This window comes from Salvia hispanica, chromosome 5 (genome assembly GCF_029641045.1).
Source record: "Salvia hispanica isolate PSC_SH4W2 chromosome 5, Shi_PSC_v1, whole genome shotgun sequence".
NCBI lineage: Eukaryota > Viridiplantae > Streptophyta > Magnoliopsida > Lamiales > Lamiaceae > Salvia > Salvia hispanica.
Genome location: NC_142696.1, coordinates 31,724,527 through 31,743,427, shown reverse-complemented (window position 1 = coordinate 31,743,427; position 18,901 = coordinate 31,724,527). Strand labels below are relative to the sequence as shown.

The 18,901-nt window shown below is 34.9% G+C and overlaps 3 protein-coding genes, 1 long non-coding RNA gene and 1 other non-coding gene across 15 annotated transcripts; all 5 read left to right on the top strand.

Moving 5' to 3' along the window:
* Positions 1–605: 605 nt before the first annotated feature.
* LOC125189168 (nuclear transcription factor Y subunit A-10-like) lies at positions 606–6,095 on the top strand. Of its 3 annotated transcripts, none has more exons than XM_048086423.2 (6): positions 606–737; positions 1,805–2,066; positions 3,231–3,310; positions 3,472–3,534; positions 4,617–4,781; positions 5,402–6,095. In XM_048086423.2, the coding sequence occupies exons 2-6, from the start codon at positions 1,838–1,840 to the stop codon at positions 5,780–5,782; spliced, it is 918 nt and encodes a 305-aa protein (XP_047942380.1). In that variant the 5' UTR covers positions 606–737; positions 1,805–1,837; the 3' UTR covers positions 5,783–6,095. The 3 variants fall into 3 exon arrangements, with proteins under 3 accessions (XP_047942380.1, XP_047942379.1, XP_088915499.1); XM_048086422.2 differs by having other exon boundaries at positions 620–737; positions 1,794–2,066; XM_089059373.1 differs by lacking the exon at positions 606–737 and having other exon boundaries at positions 759–2,066.
* Positions 6,096–6,611: 516 nt separating this feature from the next.
* ATMAK3 (Acyl-CoA N-acyltransferases (NAT) superfamily protein) lies at positions 6,612–9,909 on the top strand. 8 transcript variants are annotated; one of them, XM_048082444.2, is made up of 7 exons: positions 6,626–6,732; positions 7,054–7,110; positions 8,257–8,402; positions 8,777–8,962; positions 9,033–9,153; positions 9,308–9,363; positions 9,437–9,909. In XM_048082444.2, exons 4-7 carry the CDS (start codon positions 8,801–8,803, stop codon positions 9,668–9,670), a joined length of 573 nt encoding a protein of 190 aa, XP_047938401.1. In that variant the 5' UTR covers positions 6,626–6,732; positions 7,054–7,110; positions 8,257–8,402; positions 8,777–8,800; the 3' UTR covers positions 9,671–9,909. The 8 variants fall into 8 exon arrangements, with proteins under 8 accessions (XP_047938397.1, XP_047938398.1, XP_047938400.1 ...); XM_048082442.2 differs by having other exon boundaries at positions 8,239–8,402; XM_048082440.2 differs by lacking the exon at positions 7,054–7,110 and having other exon boundaries at positions 6,612–6,732; positions 8,239–8,402.
* Positions 7,015–7,136, top strand: LOC125191460 (small nucleolar RNA snoR130). Its single transcript, XR_007171142.1, has one exon. It is a non-coding gene; the product is annotated as a small nucleolar RNA snoR130 (small nucleolar RNA).
* Positions 9,910–10,801: 892 nt separating the features above from the next.
* On the top strand, positions 10,802–15,267 carry LOC125186794 (pseudouridine synthase and archaeosine transglycosylase (PUA) domain-containing protein). Of its 2 annotated transcripts, XR_007170505.2 has the most exons (9): positions 10,802–10,953; positions 11,899–11,980; positions 12,063–12,130; positions 12,247–12,344; positions 13,020–13,156; positions 13,910–13,977; positions 14,775–14,838; positions 14,938–15,012; positions 15,097–15,267. XR_007170505.2 is itself a non-coding variant. In XM_048083235.2 (8 exons), the coding sequence occupies exons 1-8, from the start codon at positions 10,943–10,945 to the stop codon at positions 14,953–14,955; spliced, it is 546 nt and encodes a 181-aa protein (XP_047939192.2). In that variant the 5' UTR covers positions 10,802–10,942; the 3' UTR covers positions 14,956–15,267. The 2 variants fall into 2 exon arrangements, 1 of the variants encoding a protein (XP_047939192.2); XM_048083235.2 differs by having other exon boundaries at positions 14,938–15,267.
* Positions 15,268–16,098: 831 nt separating this feature from the next.
* LOC148926647 (uncharacterized) lies at positions 16,099–17,056 on the top strand. Its single transcript, XR_016130429.1, has 3 exons — positions 16,099–16,218; positions 16,704–16,764; positions 16,933–17,056. It is a non-coding gene; the product is annotated as an uncharacterized LOC148926647 (long non-coding RNA).
* Positions 17,057–18,901: the final 1,845 nt, after the last annotated feature.

Below are 18,901 nucleotides of genomic sequence, written 5' to 3'. Positions count from 1 at the left end.
AGTAAAATGAGATTGTAATGAAGCCGAAAATTTTTTCACAACAGCACATCTCATCAAAAATACTAGATCTAATGACCCAAATTTGGTCTCTAGTTCAATCTTTAAAATTGGTTCGACATTGATCACAACTCTAAATAGTTCGTTAAAATTTATATCACCTACAATGTTGCACAATCTGAATGCACGAATCCAGTATTTATTCTCTCATATCTGTGTTATATTTTGACGAGGTAGCCTCCCAATCACACACCAAATAATACGGCTTATTTATTATTTATAATATAGAAATGCCATCAAATAACACATTAAATTAATAATTGCTTTGGGTATCGACAGTGCATAATTACTCAAACATGAATTTACCCTAGACTCCTTGATGCGTTGATAGAAACAGTTAAACATTAAAGGACATTTACGACTTTTTATCTCCATGGGGCCACCAGAACACGTTCAAGCCATTAGCTAATCCAAATATTAATGTTTGATTTTTTTTTAAAAATAGCTATATTAATTTTATTTTCTCCCTCCTTAACAGAGACAAGGAGAACGACGTTGGCGTAGAAATTAAAAAACTGCGACAGTAATTTAATTTAATTTAATTTAATTATTAATATAAAGTCCACACAAAATACTGACTCTCTCTCTCCAGAAAATAATCAAACAAAGTGATGAAGCACACGAAACAGTGCTAAAATGGGTCTCACATAGCTTCGGGATTACCTTCTTCACAATTAAGGGTAATTTTTGGATTTTATTTTATCTAATTGATTGATTACTAATCCAGTGCTCCCGCTTATGGTATCTGTGCTTTTGTGTTGTATGATTGATTTTGAGTTTGCGAATTCTTATTTGGAAGACGTGAAATTATTGGTTTGAGTTTGAATTATAATTTCCTTTTTCTGGATTTAGGAGATATATGTTATTGATTTTGGTTTCCCCACCGATTGCTTTGTGTGCATGTGTGTGTTGGCTTCCTGCTATGCGAATTTTGAACATGGATATTTTGTAGAATTTGAGTTGGGAACTAACTTCTGGATTTTCATCCTACTGATTCTGTATTTATAGATTCTTATGGTTTGATTGGTGAGTTTTTTTTACTCAAATTTAATGAGTGGTTGATGATTTTTTTTGTAATTAAGTATGAGTGTGACTATGGCGATGTATTTGAAATTTCTGCGTGATTTTATCCACTCTACTATTTCAATTCAAGTTGGCAAATATCATTTTTCTCTTGGCAAAATCATCTTTCTAATCATGGTTGGAAGTTTACATTTTTATTTTGTACTGTATCTTGTATATCCTGGTACAAGCATATGTAAATCAGGGGTGTAAAGTTTCTGCTTTACTTGCATTGGGAACTCAAGGTTATGCTAATAGATCTGCTTACTGGTGAAATTCCAACCCTCTGATTGTTGAAGTCCTGACTTGGCATAGTTTAGGCTGTTCAGTGCCTGCTACATAGCTGTGTGTCTCACTATAATATTTGTGAATTTTATCAATCTTTGGGTATCTTACGGTAAAGAGTGTTAAGATGAAGAGAATTTAATGATGGTGCTTCTGACAGATATGCGCTTTACCGTAAGCAATTGAAGTGCACGCATTATAGAATTTTTTTTGTTTATGCGCTTTAAATCTGTATATTACTGATCCAATACTCTAGGTGGTTAGCATTACCTAGGTGATCTTCCTCACTTTAGAAGATTTCTGTTGGTTTTGTAGATTCTCATTTTTTGACTGGTTGGGTAGTGTCTCTGTGAGTTGTTTATGCATATAAATGATTGGATGGTTTAAAGATCATGTTTAGGCCATTAAATATTTGGGAGGGAGTCAACAGAAAATGCCCACGCTTACAAAAAGTAATACTAATAGACAAGTAGAGAAAGGACTAAGAAGCATCCAGACCTCAACACCCTATGGTCAGCCTTGGTGGCAGGGTCTTGGGAGCAATGACATGCCTTCTTCAGGGCAGCAAGAAGATAGTTCCATAAATCATGCAGCTGTTCAACCACAAGGCTCTGTTGAAGGGATCCCCAGGGATACAGAAACTAATGCTGTTCTTCACTCTGGTAACCCTTTCTTGTGCCACATATTTTACTGCTTTGTTATGTTTAAACTTTAAACTCTATATTATATCTGCTATTCAAGTTATACTTTGTGCTGTTCCCGCTATGTCTGAGGTTTCATTTTTCAAACTGTTCTCAATGCGAGTATGCGACCATGGGAAAAAATGTTCATGTTAAAACTGCAAATTAAATCTTTAAGTAACCACAATAAACTCATAATTTGAACTTGAGAAACTTAACCCAGAAAGTTCTGTAAATAACTTTGGGAAAGTCGATCAATCACCCACAGCCACTAAAGTATGCAACATGTGAAAGAAAGTATCCATGGACTATTACTACTTCATGTTTTCTATGTGAGAAGATATTGAACAAAATAGCATGCAGATCCATACGGCATGAAGTATCCTCTTTAGGTGTTCAATGTTAAGACAGTATCATCACATAGTTTGTCATGGAACCAAATCCAGATAATCTGAGTGCACGATAATTTTAACTACTTTAAATTTAGTTTTCACCACTAGGATCGGATCCTAAGAAACAGAAATTATAATGAGAAAGAATAAAATTGTATTACAAAGAAATAAGGAGGAGAAGCTAGACAACAATCAGACAAGTTGAGAAACAGCATACAGCCATGATACCCTTTTTTTATCATACCCTGGTACTTATCACTTTCAAATAACCTAATTTCATAGATCTGGTATCAGTTACAGACAGCATAGCTTGAACATAATATTCCATGGTCAAATGCTCGCATTGAGAACAGTTTGAAATTATAAAAGCTGTACTTTTCTTGGACATTTTAGACACCACTTAAGGATATTGTTTCCTGGACATGCAATACGTGTTTAACTCTTAAGCAAACAACTCTAATTTTGGGTATCTTCAATATTATTGGCCAATATTGAATGAAAGCCAGATTTCCCATTTGAAATTGCTTTTAAAAATTAGAATCCGAAACAACTAATGGTCTTGTTAAGTGGTTTCTTATGATGAATGTCCAAGAAAAGTATATTAACTCTGGATTGCTTGACAATTGATTTCATTGATCACTTTGTCAATATTTGAGAGTCTTTCCATTTCACTTCCCTTCTGATTTTTTATTCATGTCTTATATGGGCATTTATTTCTGGTTTAGCTAATTTTGGTCTATACATCCCCTTCCAGACTTGAATAGAAACAATGGCGAGCAAGAGCAACAACATCTTGATGCAAATGCACAAATGGAGCTTGTTGGTCATTCTATTGTAAGCAACCCCCTTTCTCTCCCCAGCAAATATGAAAGACATAGATATGGCACAGTTAATACTGCAAGGCAGTTTTCAGTAATAAAGTGATCTGTGTCTTGTCTAGATTAACATATTTAACAATTTCTATTTGCTTTTCTTTTTTATTTTTAACTTTGCAGATGCTGACATCATATCCATATGCGGACCCACAATATGGGGGGATTTTGACATATGGGGCGCCGGTAAAGACAAATCTCACTCTTGCCCTCCCCAGGGGATAGAACTCTAAAACTAAGCCTGACATGGGTGTTAAGGGAAATATTATGTGAAGGAAAAGCAGAGACAGAGTATATCATAAATATGCTATGTTGGTGTTTCCTTATAAATTGTTGATTGGATTACACTTTTTATGTTTAGATCTTCTCTGCTATGTAACTCCTTTGGATCTTCTCTGCTATGTAACTCCTTTGGATCTTCTCTGCATACGTGCACATGACCCCACACACATGTTTACCACATACACATGTAGATTAGAAGTTGTTTGTGCATCAGCATATGTAAGCACATATGTTCTGTATGTAGTTTTTTCAGTGCATATTTAAACATGGGTATTTATAGTCAAAACAATTTGAATGTCTTCCATTCTAGCAATTAGAATAGACTGTTAACAATTGGGTTGACTCGAGCATTTGAATAACGTCCATCTTTTGCCCTCATCTGGTGGAATGATGAACATGTTTGGAAAAGAAGAACAGTTTCTATTTTATCCAAATTCCACCTATTTTTGTTTGAGGTATGCCATAAGTACTGCTCAAATTTCCAGTTTGAAACTCAGAGACAGTTTTTATATCATGGCCCTTCTCCCTTCGTCGTGGTTTCTTATCCCTCCTAAACCTCTCTTTTTTCCTTTCCTTGGCCTTTTGTAATGAGGGTATTCTTGAGTGAGTGTGTGAAGGGAAATTTCTACATTCTCAGCGAGGGATAGGTGCGGGAGTCTCAATTCTTCAGTCTTCAGAGTAAATTGAAGTTTAAGAAATGTCCGTGTTGATCTAAAATAGTCCTGTATGATTAGCTTTGTTTGTTTGACGCAGAATGTTTTCGTTAAAGAAACTGGTTAATGTGATGCATGTTTGTTTCAAATTTCTGAAAATTAAGTCTTCTTTTTGGAGTGAGAGTTACTTCACTATTTTTATGTAAAGACCTTGTTGACTTCTTGTATGTACTGGACTTTATGTTATTACGTTATTTGGTGCCTTAGGAAGTATTCTCTTCTCTCCTTTAATTTAACATTGGAAACTTGTCTCGATTGGTGGATCGGTTGCAGGTGCATCCTCACTTGCTCGGCTATCATCCAGGAAGAATGCCTCTGCCTCTTGAAATGGAAGAAGAACCTGTTTATGTGAATGCAAAGCAGTACCATGGAATTCTGAGGCGCAGACAAATACGAGCAAAAGCTGAATTGGAAAAGAAATTGGTGAAAAACAGAAAAGTAATGAAATTATTTTCCCTTCAATTTTTGCATGCATTTCCTTAGTTTATAATACTTGGTTGATCTGGGGGAAACGTGCCTTACACAGAGAGCACATAATTATACATGCTGCTCCACCAATTTTTTTCTTCGTCCTTGTAGTTTAAGAACTTAAGTGTTAGAATGCAATAATTCTATTTCTAGTATAGAAGTTTAACTTGATTTCTGTGTGGCATATCGAGTATTTCATAAATTTGACTCTTGATTTTCAGTTTTCATGTGGATACCATTAATATGACATGCATTAAAATGTTTGATACATGTATATGTTGATCTTATGGTTTAGATGCCTCTTCATTAATTCTCTTTCAGTGTATATCATTTCTTAGTTAGCGTTTTCCATACTGTATATTTTTTGAACCCAAAGAAAGGGTGACAACTCATGGATGAATGTTACTTGTGAAAACTGTTGATTTGTCACTTACCATCTCTTCTTTTCTGAACCAGAGAGAGTTGTAGCCTTTGCATTGTTACTGGTTTAACAAGGAATATTAAGTGCATAACATTACAGATTTTATTGGTGTTACTTGAATGTTTCTCCAAAAATCCTACTTATGCTGTTTCTGTATCGGTGAATGCAGCCTTACCTTCATGAATCTCGTCATAAACATGCTATGAAAAGGTTAAGAGGCTCCGGAGGCCGTTTCCTGAATACCAAAAAGCTCGATGGCAAAGAAAACTCTGCCTCAGCGGAGCAATCAAAATCAGGGGAAACTGCTTCATCGCAGTCACACGCCCCTGCTTATGCTCATTTGTCCACAAACAGTAACGGTGCCTCTCATCAAAACAACGAAGGAGCGTTATCTACGGTTCAAGAAATGCACAAAGACCATACTCCCTCCAAGGGGTTCAACAGCTCTCACGGTCTGGGGGGGTCATACTGCGAAAGTGGACATTTGAGCAAAAACAGCTGGAACTCGCTAGTGAGCCGGGGCCCACGAGGGCCTTCCTCTAGCAAATGAGAAGCTAGCCCCGCTTTTAGCAGTGGATGATGCGCTCGTCTATCTGGGAATCGGGGATGCTTCCTCTGACATGGCTCGTATGTCAGGCAATTCATTCTTGGCTTGGTTACTTGTATGGTGCAGATATGAGACAGTTTCTCTGGTAGAAACCACTGTCCGTTTCTCCTCCATGTTATCATCTTATATGTAAATTAAGCAGATTGCCTAAACTATTCAAGAACTAGACTTTGTGTAAACTGTGAAGCGTGAATACTCTCTTGTTTAGTGTATCTGTGACACATTCTCTCTTCTTTATTGAACTAGCTTGTGTGAAGCGTGAATACTTTCCTGTTTACTTTCTCTTTCACGTATTTTTGATCATTTTATTTTTCTTGGATTCAAAATTTTGGTGCGAGGATGCCGTTGCACGTATTTAGGCATTTAATAATAATTTTAATCATTTTATACGGTTATTATTGTAATTATTATTTTCAAACACAAGATAAGTAATTTATCAGAATGAAATTAGTTTCTTATTTGTTGCTAGTCTTAACTTTTTCTATTTATGTCATTGCCCATTTAAGGATTATTTGTTGTTCATCTTTATATGTATTTTATTTAAATCTAATTGAGAAAGTAATATTGTGTTGTAGCATTATGTATATTTTCTCATTTTGTAGATATAAAATTATAATTTTATATTAACAAAATATACTATTATATATCAAGCTAAACCCTGCCCCATTGTTTGGGTTTTACTAACCTAAATCAAGTCCAAACAGAAAAAAAGCCCAAATATGTGGCACATTGATTTCAAAATAAAACAAAACAAAAACGTATAAAAATAAAAGAGTAATCACAAAATCAGACAACCCCTAGAAATCGAAGCATTTCAGAATAGCCGCCACTCTCTTCTTCTTCTTCTTCTTCTTCTTCACGAGATTTCTCCTCCAAATTTGTTCATCACTGCGGTATCTTTCTTCCCTTCTCTATTTTCCAACACACAATAATCTGCTATTTCGCGATTCTACTGCTCAAAAACCAGAACATTTTAGTAAAATTCTCACTGCATTTTAGGTTTTGCCATTTTTCTTATCTGCTACAGTGCTACTGATTCTGATCTCTATAGGGAGAATAAGATTCCTTTGTATTCTTCCTACATTTCATGTTCTGTTTTGTGATTTTTGCTGTTATGAATCGATCACTCAATTTGGCGATTTCACTCTGTTTTCGAAATTTCAATTTGGAAGATGTCCCATGGATGAAATATTTAGTAATCTGGAACTGTGCAGGCTGGTGCTCCCTCTTGCAATGGAGGTTGAGGAACCATCTCTTTATTGCTATGCCAGGTAGAAAATAGGCTTTTCTGAGGGACATCTTTTTCCTTATCTTTGGTTTTTTCAATTCTTTTTTGACATTTGTTTATTTTGTTTCATTGTTTATTTCTCTATGCAACACATATTCGTGGCCAATGATTATTGGAAGAATCTCTCTGAAGTTCAAATCTAGATTTAGGGATTGGATGCTTTCTGGTGTTTTTTGTTTAAAAGGTTTCGTTTTGATTGAACATATCTTTTTTAATAATTTCGGTTATTCGCATAATATCAGCTTTAATGCCGTTTTCCATTTTCATATGATTTGTTCGGTCATTAGGACCATATTAAGTGAGGTCTATTTCTCATTCATATAATAGGTTATAGATCAGTTAACTCTATATCGTGCTTATGCGCTGTATTATGACCCCTTTTCTGCACTGGAGTTTTATTTAAAATTTTAGGTGAAGGGTTGTGTCATGTGTTGTGGATAACATTTGTGATTTAAGATTTAAAGTACTTTAAAATCATGCTATATGATACTATATGAACATCTCAATTCTTTTGTGAAATCTTTGTCTAGTTTTGTTTAAAGATACCGTGTTTAATCATGTTTTTGTTTATGTATATTTAGTACTCCCTCCGTCCCATAAAAGTTGATACAAAACTTTTGGGCACGGAGATTAAGAATTTATCTTAAATAAATAGGAGAGATGAAAAAAGTAGGAAAGATAAGAGAGAGTAAAGTAAATGATGGAATAAAGGAAGAGTGATTAGATGTTTTGTCTTTTGTTAAAAAAGGAAATGACTCAACTTTGTTGGGACGGACTAAAAAGGAATACGACTCAACTTTTATGGGACGGAGGGAGTATCTCTGAGCATCTAGAACCCCCCTTTGTTGAAGTTAAGAATAGGAGACCTGAAAACTAGGATGCTCTTGAAGCAATGATTTGTGTTCCTACAACTAAACTTCTTAGAAGAAAGCATAGCATATAGGAAGATAGAATAATGATGTCACTATCTTCCCTAGTGACTAGTCCTAATGAACTTCACAGGGAATGTTTTCCTTTTGAAATATTTGCGTTGTCAGTGTTTTCTAAAGTGGGTCATGCATATTAGTTTTTTAGTTTTGTAGTCTAAAAATAACTTAGGAATTCGTCTCAGATGGAATTTCTTTGGCAGCTGATGGTGTGGAAGAAGCCTCTTTTGCACACACGAGGTGGCGAGTTGTTCTTGCAGTTTTAGGAGGGCTGCATTTGATTCTTGAGGGGTGCTTATACATACTGTGACTAAGCTTGGCTTGACTTGTGAAAGAACTAAAACGTGGAGTGAGTGAAGATTTGCTTTAGTTTAACAGAATTACATTTTCATTGTGATGCTATACAATGTATACTATTTCGAATTCGAAAATTATTGTTATGCAGAAATTGTACGGTGTCAGTTTAGCCCTATTTGCTATCTAAATATATCTGATAAAGACCTTAAGCTTGTACTGCTTTGGGAAGTCTCACTGCGATTTTTTGGTTCTTTTGTATTTTAGATTCTTGTGTGTTTCAGCATGGTTTATGCAGCTGTTACATAACATTTAACTCCTTATATTTAATTGGTCTGCATGAAACACTCTATTTAATTTATCTCGTGCGCAACTTCATTGCAATTGTTTTCTTTTGGTTTTTAATCAGTGTACCCTTCTTACATTTAGCCGACTGACAAGAGTGGTGCTTTAATGGCGTTGGAGTTTGATACGTCTGAGATAGAGTACATGAGCTACAGCGGTGAGCATCACCTGCCACTGATTATGAATCTCGTGGATCAGGAGCTGAGTGAGCCTTATTCCATCTTCACCTACCGATACTTCGTCTATCTCTGGCCCAATCTCTCTTTTCTCGTTAGTTCCCTCTATGCACCCTTTCTGTCACTAGGAATTAGGATTTTTCAATTGATTGGTTGATTGGCAGGCATTCCATAAAGGAAAATGTGTTGGCACGGTGGTGTGCAAAATGGGAGATCATCGTCATACTTTCAGAGGATACATCGCCATGCTTGTTGTTCTCAACTCTTACAGAGGCCGAGGCATTGGTAGTTCTTCATGTTATTACAGTAAAATATAATTAAGTGTTTGTGCTGAATAAGTGACAAAGTAGTTGTATGCATCTGTGGTTGCGTACCCGTTTAAAAATACTTTATCCTGTGCTCATATAATTGATATTTATTTGCTTGTTTTCGTTGACAGCAACTGAGCTTGTTAGTAGATCAATTAAAGTGATGATGGAATCAGGTTGCGAGGAGGTATGTTAGTTTGTCCCTCTTCACATTCTATGGGGTGTTATTTTTCTAAAATTGTTTTCTGCTAACTTCAAAGGTAACACTAGAAGCAGAAGTGACCAATAAAGGAGCACTAGCACTGTATGGTCGTCTGGGATTTATCAGAGCCAAGAGGCTTTTCCGTTACTACTTGAATGGTGTTGATGCTTTCCGGCTGAAGCTATTGTTTCCTCGACCAGAACCAGACTACTCTGATTCAATTAAGTCGGTTGCAGATGAGAGTGAGGAGCATGGTGATGGGATGCCCCCTGAAGAAAGAACTATACAGTAATGCAACATGTGTTGTTGACGGAGGGAGTCTATTGAAGATTTTCGTTCCATTATATCTTACCTCCATATCCACATTTATCGATTTAAGCTAAAGCTCGGACGATGCTGCTTTGGTTGTAGTGAATATCTTACCTCATTACTTTTGCAACTTTGCTTATGCAAAGCTTGTGAATAATATGTTTGAGTGTATTAAGATGCATGTTTTGGCTCATTTTTTATGTTATCCATTCTTTTGGCTCATTTTTTATGTCTGATTTCATCACATCTTCATTCCATCTCAAAATGCGACCTATGAAGGGTAATTACACCAATTTAGAGTCTAAAAACCATATTTAAACTCATGAAACTTAGGGGCTACTTGGTATGTTGGAATGGAATGGTGGAATGGAATGTGATTCCTACTTCCATTCTATTCATTTGTTTGGTGTGATGGAATGAATGAGTGAATGGATGAAAATGCAAAGGAAATCCAAAGAAATTGACATTCCATTCCAACCTCCATTCCATTCTAACTTCCATTCCATTCCACCCTCATTCCATTCAATCATACCAAGCAGTGCATTAGAGAATATTGGACTTTTTAACTTACATTGATACAAACAAGGAATAAGTTTTATTTACCATGCTTGGGGATAAGAAACTAGGATAAAGTTCTTCACTACAAATTGAGGTGACTACATCAAACTATGGATAAAGTTCTTCACTACAAATGTAAAGAGTAGGAACAAAATGGTTTAAGAGACTCCACGAAATAGAGGATAAAATTTTTAATGAAGTGTGACAGCCATTTATAAATATAAAATCAATATAAAAATAGCTCCCTCACTAAACAACCCAACCAAAATGTACAATCTCTAGTACTGTTTTCTTTGGTTCAAAACTATCCACCTTACAACTAACTACTCTACTATCTACAAAAAAATATCTCATTTTGTCATTTCGAATTATCTGCAATTTAAAGTTTTACTTGCCTTTTTTTCATTTTGAATAAATAGACTTTATTATCAACTAAATTATTATTTGCTGTAAATATAAAAGTGGATCCTACGTTGCATTAAATATTTAGTAAAGTTAACAAGCTAAAACGAGACTAGTAAGTTGGCCCAATTAACGTAATTTACCGAATGGCCCAACTTAAATCCAAAATCACAGTCCTACCCCATCGAGCCCAATATTCTCTCTCTCTCTCTCGCTCTGCGTCTCCCAAAAATCCCTACTTTCACCCTTGAAATTCCGGCGAGGATCGCCACCACAGCTCCCTCTATCTGTAAGAATGTTCAAAAAGTAAGTTCCACCCACAATTCATTGAGCCTCTTGCAACCGCGGATTTTTTAGTTTTTAATGTGCTAATTGTTTCTTCATATCGATTTGAAGGAGTTAGATTTATCTGTTTGAGCTTTCTATTGCGTTTATTAGCAATATTAAAATCAATTTTATATCTTCTTTCTCTGCTTATTCGACGAACCTAAAACTTGCTCGATTTTCTGTGATTCCTTCAATTTTATCACTGTGGAGTGTTGAGGATGCAGGAATTACTAGATTCTTATTTTGCTCCATCTTTCTATGTTTGTTTCTGTTATTTGTTTCATCTGAATTGTCGGGATCTTTGCTTCTTTAGTGGATTCATGATGAGATAGAATGTTGTCTAGCCATGACCTTTGGTGATGACTTATTTTGTTGAGACGCCAAACTGAAAGTTGTTTTCTTGTAATGTTTTCTAGCCATGAGCTTTGGAAATAGTTCATATTAAGTTGAAAATTTACAATGTGATTTCATTTTCACCATATCAATATGATGATAAATTGGTGAAAGTCATAAAAAGACTCAGTAACAAATCTCTGATATGTAGACCAATAAGGTTGGAGCATGCTATTAGTCTTTGATTGCGAACATATAAGGTAGCGGTAGGAGTGCGCTAGTTAAGCAATTCCTGGAATATATCAAGTTAATTAGTGAACTGGGAGAAGGCTTGTTAGAGGCCACACCAATTGTCTGAAATAATAAGAAAGGTTCCATGTTGGCAACTTGGTATTTACAACTAAATACTAATCCTCTTCTAGTCTGACATCTTGAAGCTTTTCACAAGGTATTTGATCACTCAGAACTGTGTCCTTTGAGCATTCTATTCATTTTGAGGGTCTGTTTAAGCTTGAGTTTTCTTTTTCCCTTTTGATTATTGATTTTGAAAATGATTCAACTTGCAAGTATTTGATTTTTATATGTTTTTAGGTTCTCATCTGAAGAAGTTTCTGCACAAAATCAAGTGAAGGCATCTGTGCAGCGCAAAATACGGCAAAGTATTGCTGAAGAGGTTTTTCTTGCTGCTACTTCTGATGAAGTTTACTTTCCCATTGATATATCATTTACTCACACGGACTGTTGTTTTCCTGCAGTACCCAGGACTTGAACCTGTTTTGGATGATTTGTTGCCAAAAAAGTCACCACTGATTGTAGCAAAATGGTGCCTTCTTTATCTAAATGGGAACTGATATATGCCATCTGCCTCTTAATTGTACTATGTATTCTAAGTGTTTGATTCCGTTTTTTATCTGATAATCTCATCAATTTCTTTTGCAGCCCAAATCATCTAAATTTGGTTTTGGTGAACAATGTGCCACTGTTTTTCAACATACGTGATGGCCCTTATATGCCAACACTACGACTGCTTCATCAATGTAAATATTATAATTTTAACTTCAGTTCTGCTGGTTTGCATGTATATCTACTGACTGCTAAAATATCACCTCTGACTCCTGAGCATCTCTGATATACTGCATAAAGATTCCAAAATCTTAGACAATCACACTTTTTTGAGTTCAAAAGTTCCAATCCATTTTAATACCACTCCCAACTAAATAGTCCAGAATCTAAGCAGTTATAGATATTGACTTTATGAATACATTCTTGTTCTTCATTTGGTATGTCAATGGAAGCTCTTCTTGTGGCCTAGCCATTGTAGAATAGGTGATGACCTGTTTGAGCAACTTTCATTTTCGGAATTACCAGGCAGCCAAATTCAAATTTGGTATTAAATCCTCGATTGTATGTGAGGATTGGATGCAATGCTCATTGCTCAATAACCCCCTATTTTAAGAGATAGATTTACCGGATGCTTTGCAACATATCTTTCTGCCTTATTTTATAACTTGAATTGGGATCAAAGTTCAAGGAAAAAGTCTCCTCATGTAACTACAAGTGAAAACTTATTCTTATCACTCACCTAACCAATTTAAATGTGAATTCTGGCTATTGGATTTTTTAATGCACAAATATATGTAACAGAAACCCATGAAAGGGCTAGTTTTACATATAACATAGAGATTTATTGTTTTTATACTCTGTATTGGCAGATCCCAACATCATGAAAAAATTGCAAGTTGATAGGGGCGCGATAAGATTTGTTCTTGCTGGTGCTAATATTATGTGCCCTGGGCTTACATCTCCTGGGGGTGTGTTGGACGATGAAGTAGAGGCTGAAACTCCAGTGGTAAGAAGTCATTGTCTGAACTTTTTATTTGGTGCTCTATTTAGACAATTCTAATATGGGTTAACTGCTTCTATTATAATTTGCTTATGCATAGATAGTTGGGAATTGATCATTAAAACCATTCACTAAATCAAATTAGTTCTGACTAAGTTTTTGGTGTGGGCGCAAAAAATATGAATTATACTTTATTTTTTTATTTTGGATTTTAGGTATTTATAATTAGGCTAAATTTATTTATTCTTTATTTGTTTCTTAATTAGGGTGTTTTAATCCATAGTTGGGCCTTGTGTAGTTGTTAAGTAGAATCTATTAGTTAATTTGTTTAGATTTAACTAAAGTTTAAATAATAAATATAAATAGTACTCCCTTCATCCCATGAAAGCATGCACACTTTACTGACCCATAATAACATGCACATTCCTTTCTTTCCTTTTGTTTGCGCACTACTCCACCTTATATTGTTCCATTAATATGCTTACAAATTACAATTACTTTACAATCATTTGCACAACGATGCTCCTAAATTGGAATCTTTTCTCCAGAATCTCCACTCACAATATAAACAACACTAAAGTGGAATCCTTTTTCTACTAACAATACAAATAACACTAGATTTCTTAAAATATGTGCCCAAAGATGTTTGTGGGACGGAGGGAGTAGTACAAGAGCCGAATGGTACAGACATCTGCACGGGAGCGTGTTTTACTGGCTGACTGTAAATTGCTCTTCACTAAATTATTGATAGCTTATCAGGCTATAATGGCTGAAGGAAAGGAAAATGCTCTAGCTATTGGATTTATGAAGATGTCAGCAAAAGATATGTAAGTTCATATCAGAATGTCTCTTATTTTCCCTTTCATCATTTATTTGGAAAATTTTAAGTTTTATCTTTTTGTTTACTGGTCATGCCATTAGCTAGAAAGGAGTTTAACCTCTCAAAACCTTGTGTCTTTAATTAAAGAGGCTTCGATCTATTGACTATGTTCCCAATTCCCATACATTCTCTTTTACAAATGTTTCCCTATAACTGAACTCAATTCAACAAATCTAATATGTTTCATAAACGGATCTGATCCCCTATATTTCAAGATCTGGCTGCCCATTTGGTTTCTTGTATGTATTGACATGATTTCTGGGGCAGTCAATTTTGGGCTGTTTCTAATCTCTATGTATGTAGTTCCATTCTGATTACTCTGATTGTAGAGTAGGTAGGTGACTCGCTCCATTCTTTGGGTCTGTCCTTTTAGTCTGTTTTGTGGTTGAGGGTGTGCCACTTTTGGGCATACCTTATCATATACACAAAACCTTTGATGTTTTTTTGACGATATCAACAGGTTGGGGTTTGCCTCACCCCTCACCCCTTGGGTGTTGATAAAAACACTCAACTGTGATGTTTGAGTTTCTCACCATTGAACCTTGCATTTTATTTTGCATGATATCACATATCAACTTAGTATGTTTTCTTTCATCTGCTTGAAATTAACAGGTCTGTCTTGTGCATAGCATTACAGATCTGATTTGCATGTTATAGTTGTTCGTGAGCTTAAATTAAGAGCATTTATTTTGCTAAAGAGTACATTCGTAGCTCATAACCTGCCAATGATTTTCTCAAATGCAGACGAACTATCAACAAAGGAATTGGTATTGATAACATGCACTATCTTAATGATGGACTATGGAAGGTACTTTTTTCTTCTTTTCTTCTATTTTATCCTTACCCTTGCTTCCGTCTCTGCGAAAGAAAGAACGCTCTCTATATCTGTTCTTACTTGTTTCCACAGATGGAGCGTCTCGAATAAGAAAAAGAATGAACGTCCCTTGATGCATCATTTAGAGACGAACTCCAGGCTCCACTGGTAATTATTAAATCCTTAAAAGCTCCGAAGTTTGGACATGGATGGAGATGTTGACTAGAAGAACTCAACTCTATTTTCTGACAGTATAGATAGGTGATGAAGAAAGTGCGACTGTCTTCCATCCTTGATAATGGACGAATTGATTCTCATATTTGAAGCAAATATCACTTTAAACACCATGAGTTGTTGGGGTTTGTTTTTCAACTCTTGAAAATATTTCTTCTACTTATTCGAAACTAAAACTGTCTTGCTTAAGGAGTTTGCATAGAATATTTATTTTCTGTCTAAAGTGAATTTCATGTATTTTCAATCGGTTTCTGAGAAGAGTAAATGCCAAATGTGGTTCTAAACATGACTTTTTACGATTTTGGTCCTAAACATTACATTTGGAATACGAGTAAATGTCAAAATTGATCCTGAACATATGATCATTCTACGATTTTGGTTCTGGACAGTATGTTTTGAATTTTTGCATCCAAAATATTTCAACTCAGATCATAATCGATCCAAATCTGATGGTTCTGTCAAATTGTAACGGTCAACGTAGTTTAACCATATTTTCACCCAAGTAAGCATTTTAATTATATATTTTTATTATTTTAAAAAAATTAAATACAAAAATAATGTTAAAAAATATTGAGCTAATATAGTTTAAAATTGATGAACGCTTAGTCCCAATCATGGTAATTCCGTTCACAATTAGCAAAATTATTAATACAGCAAGGGGATCTAGCACATTGAAGCCTTAGCGAAGGAATTAACACTAAAAGATGATATTGAACTTAAATATAATACTCTCTCAGTTCCACCGTAGTAGACTTATTTATTTTTGGCACATAGATTAAAAAAGAGATGTATAGTGTACATTTTTTTTATAAGGAAATTTTATTGGGTTGAAAATGCGGGAGAGCAAGGCATCCCCAACATAATTGTGAGTACAATTTTTTTTAATTAAAAAAAAGTAAGGATGAGAAAATTTATCCCACCTATGTTTGTGGTTGGTGAATTGCGGCTGCGTGAGAAAAGTCGAACTGGGTGTGCATCTCGAGGGTGTTGAATTAATTATGCATATTTTCTAGGTGCGGCGCTATTTGATATGAAGTATGCACGATGGCTAGAGGAGCACCACCGCGTGATGGTGGAGCTGAGGGGTGTGGTCAACGAGTATCGGCCGAAGAACGAGATGTGTGTCGCCATTGACAACGGGTTGGCATACTATGTATATATACTTTATGCACATAAATGTTTTTTCTCTTTTATCTTTTTTCATATTTAACTTGTTATAAATATATCATCTATCATAAAATTAACTTTAGTCAACATTACTATTCACACGCATGCGGAAAACGCACATGCACGCACACGTACACGCTCATGCGCGTGCACGTGCACGCACACACTACACACTTCACACACACACTAAAACACACATTGAGAAGGCTTGCCCAGAGTAGAGAAGCAACAATAAAAAACAGGCTTAGGAAAAAGTGCATGTTTTTAATTTAGACAAAAAAAGCAAGAAATTAGTTTCATTTTTCATTAATTAACTAATCTATGAGAAAATATGTAATTCAAAATGCTAGAGTACAAGTAGTTATATTTAATTTCCATTAATTTAACTATTTTTCTCTTAAATCCCAATCTCATATATAGTTAAAAAGATTCTCCAAATGTTCCTTTTTTTGCTATAGGGAATTTTATTGGGTGGAAATGAGAATGCGGCAAGGCCTCCCTTTACCAACATAAATTCAGGTACAATTCTTTCTTAATTGAAAAAAATTAAGGATGAGAAAATTTATCCCAACCCATGTGTGCGATTGGTGAATTGCAGCTGCGTGAGAAAAGTCACACAGGGCATGATACTCAAGGGTGTTGCATTAATTAATGAATTAATGAATTGATTCTGCGTTTTTTTTTTAGGTGTGACACTTTTTGATATGGAGTACGCGCAATGGCTGGAGGAGCATCACCGTCTGATGGTGGAGCTGAGGGGTGCAGTCAACGAGTACCGGATGTGTGTCGCCATCTGCAGCTGGCTGACATAACTATGTAAAGATACTTTATGAACTTTTTCTCTTTAATCTTTTAAATATTTAATTTGTTATAAATATATCATCTAACATACAATTTCCTTATAGTGAACATTCCTATTCACACGCACACGCATGCGCACACGCTTCACCTTCACACACGCACTACACACACATTGTTACACACACTTGGAATTATAATTCAACTTCTTTGTTAAACGAACAAGAAATGTGTCATCTTAGCTAGGACAGAGAGGGAGTACTATCATATACACAAATGAACAAACATTTTTGAACAATTTAACAATTATATTCAGTTCATCATCAAGGTATTTTCCTTTTATAATACAAATTAGAGACCAAGAAGAAAAAGCAACCCTCGAGTTCAAATTACAAATATCGTGAGTTAGAGTCGAAGAATTAAGATTTACAACATATCTTGTCACGGTGTGACGAAGGAGGTTCCTTCCACTGCGGTCCACGATGGCTCTACGGAATTCCCCATTGCGAAGAAGGAGAGACGAGACGTGGCCACTGTTAGTTTGTTTTAGTTTATAAGACGAAGGTCACTGATAGTTTGTTTTAGTTTATTTTAGAATTTTCAGTGACAAACATATCATAGAAAATATTAATGAATTAATAATGAACATTATTTTGTCTATTAATTATCTTTTGTGTTTTGATTTTGCAATTTTTATTTAAAATTAGTTCTGTAATAATCAAACATTGGCCTACTGTAAAATTAGTTAAATATTGTACATTGTTAAAATGGTCATTAATTAAGTGGTAAGAATAAATAGAGTGGCTACACGAAAACATGTTTCTTTGAACATTCCTTAAACAACAAGTAAAATATCTATACAATATATAAAATGCGAGTTTTGGGGATATCTATACAATATATAAAATGAGAGTTTTGGGGATATTTAGAAAAATATGGGGAGATTTGGGGATATTTAGGAAAATGTCCTTTTAAAATAGATATTATTATTTAAATATAAATATGAATGTTGAAGACAACGTGTTTTAGTTTAGAGTCAATTATTTAGTTTCATAATTAGTGGATAAGAGTTGGTTATTTAGTTTCCATAGTTAATGAATTAGTGACATCGTTAGTGGCATAATTACTAAGAGCTAGAGTTGGTACAAATACTTATTTACGTATAAAAATCATGCAATGTTAAACAAAAGCTATCGCTTTTATTTATTAATTTCATCTGTTGCCCACAATTTTTCAAAAAGGAGCCAAAGATCCGTCAGATTTCTACATATTGTGTAAGTTCATTTCTAACTTATCTCCAATTAGTAGAAATGCTTCCCTTGAATGTGATCTTTCGAATGTAGCCGATTGAGCATCGAGCATGATAACCATATCGTATGTCAGGTGCTGTTAGAGTCGCTACAAAGAGAAAAGATATATTGAGAATGTACTGCGATTTTCGAATAGAAAGAAAAGAGCATATAGTCTCATAAGACGATGTTATCGACTCTCTGCGAAAAAACGAAGAACTGGGAGATCATCACAATGAATAGCTAACTGCCACAACTCGCAGCTCGCAAAAATCTATTCTTGAAATTGACTTATGTCATTGTCATTTGAGTGGAATTTTCGTTTTCATAATTAGTGGATAAGAGTTGGTTATTTAGTTTCCATAGTTAGTGGATTAGTGGTATAGTTAGTGGCATAATGTTGCATGTTTCTCATCAATTAGTTATTGCATATTGTTCTCTAAAAATATTGTAATCCTTTGGCATTAATGACTGCACTTAACAATTCATAAGGTTTGTGAGATATGATCTGAACTTACTCTGATGGTATGTCACCTTATGCGACTGACTTCATTATATTTCGGGTTTCT

Bases quoted from the DNA above. Each gene is read 5' to 3' on its own strand.
- LOC125189168 (XM_048086423.2), top strand. From the start codon at position 1,838: ATGCCCACGCTTACAAAAAGTAATACTAATAGACAAGTAGAGAAAGGA. The intron at 2,067-3,230 runs GTAACCCTTTCT...ATCCCCTTCCAG, and splicing joins TAATGCTGTTCTTCACTCTG to ACTTGAATAGAAACAATGGC. The intron at 4,782-5,401 runs GTAATGAAATTA...CGGTGAATGCAG, and splicing joins AATTGGTGAAAAACAGAAAA to CCTTACCTTCATGAATCTCG.
- ATMAK3 (XM_048082440.2), top strand. From the start codon at position 8,801: ATGGCGTTGGAGTTTGATACGTCTGAGATAGAGTACATGAGCTACAGC. The intron at 9,154-9,307 runs GTAGTTCTTCAT...TTTCGTTGACAG, and splicing joins TTACAGAGGCCGAGGCATTG to CAACTGAGCTTGTTAGTAGA. The intron at 9,364-9,436 runs GTATGTTAGTTT...CTAACTTCAAAG, and splicing joins TGGAATCAGGTTGCGAGGAG to GTAACACTAGAAGCAGAAGT.
- LOC125186794 (XM_048083235.2), top strand. The intron at 12,131-12,246 runs GTGCCTTCTTTA...TTTCTTTTGCAG, and splicing joins CCACTGATTGTAGCAAAATG to CCCAAATCATCTAAATTTGG. The intron at 13,157-13,909 runs GTAAGAAGTCAT...ATAGCTTATCAG, and splicing joins TAGAGGCTGAAACTCCAGTG to GCTATAATGGCTGAAGGAAA.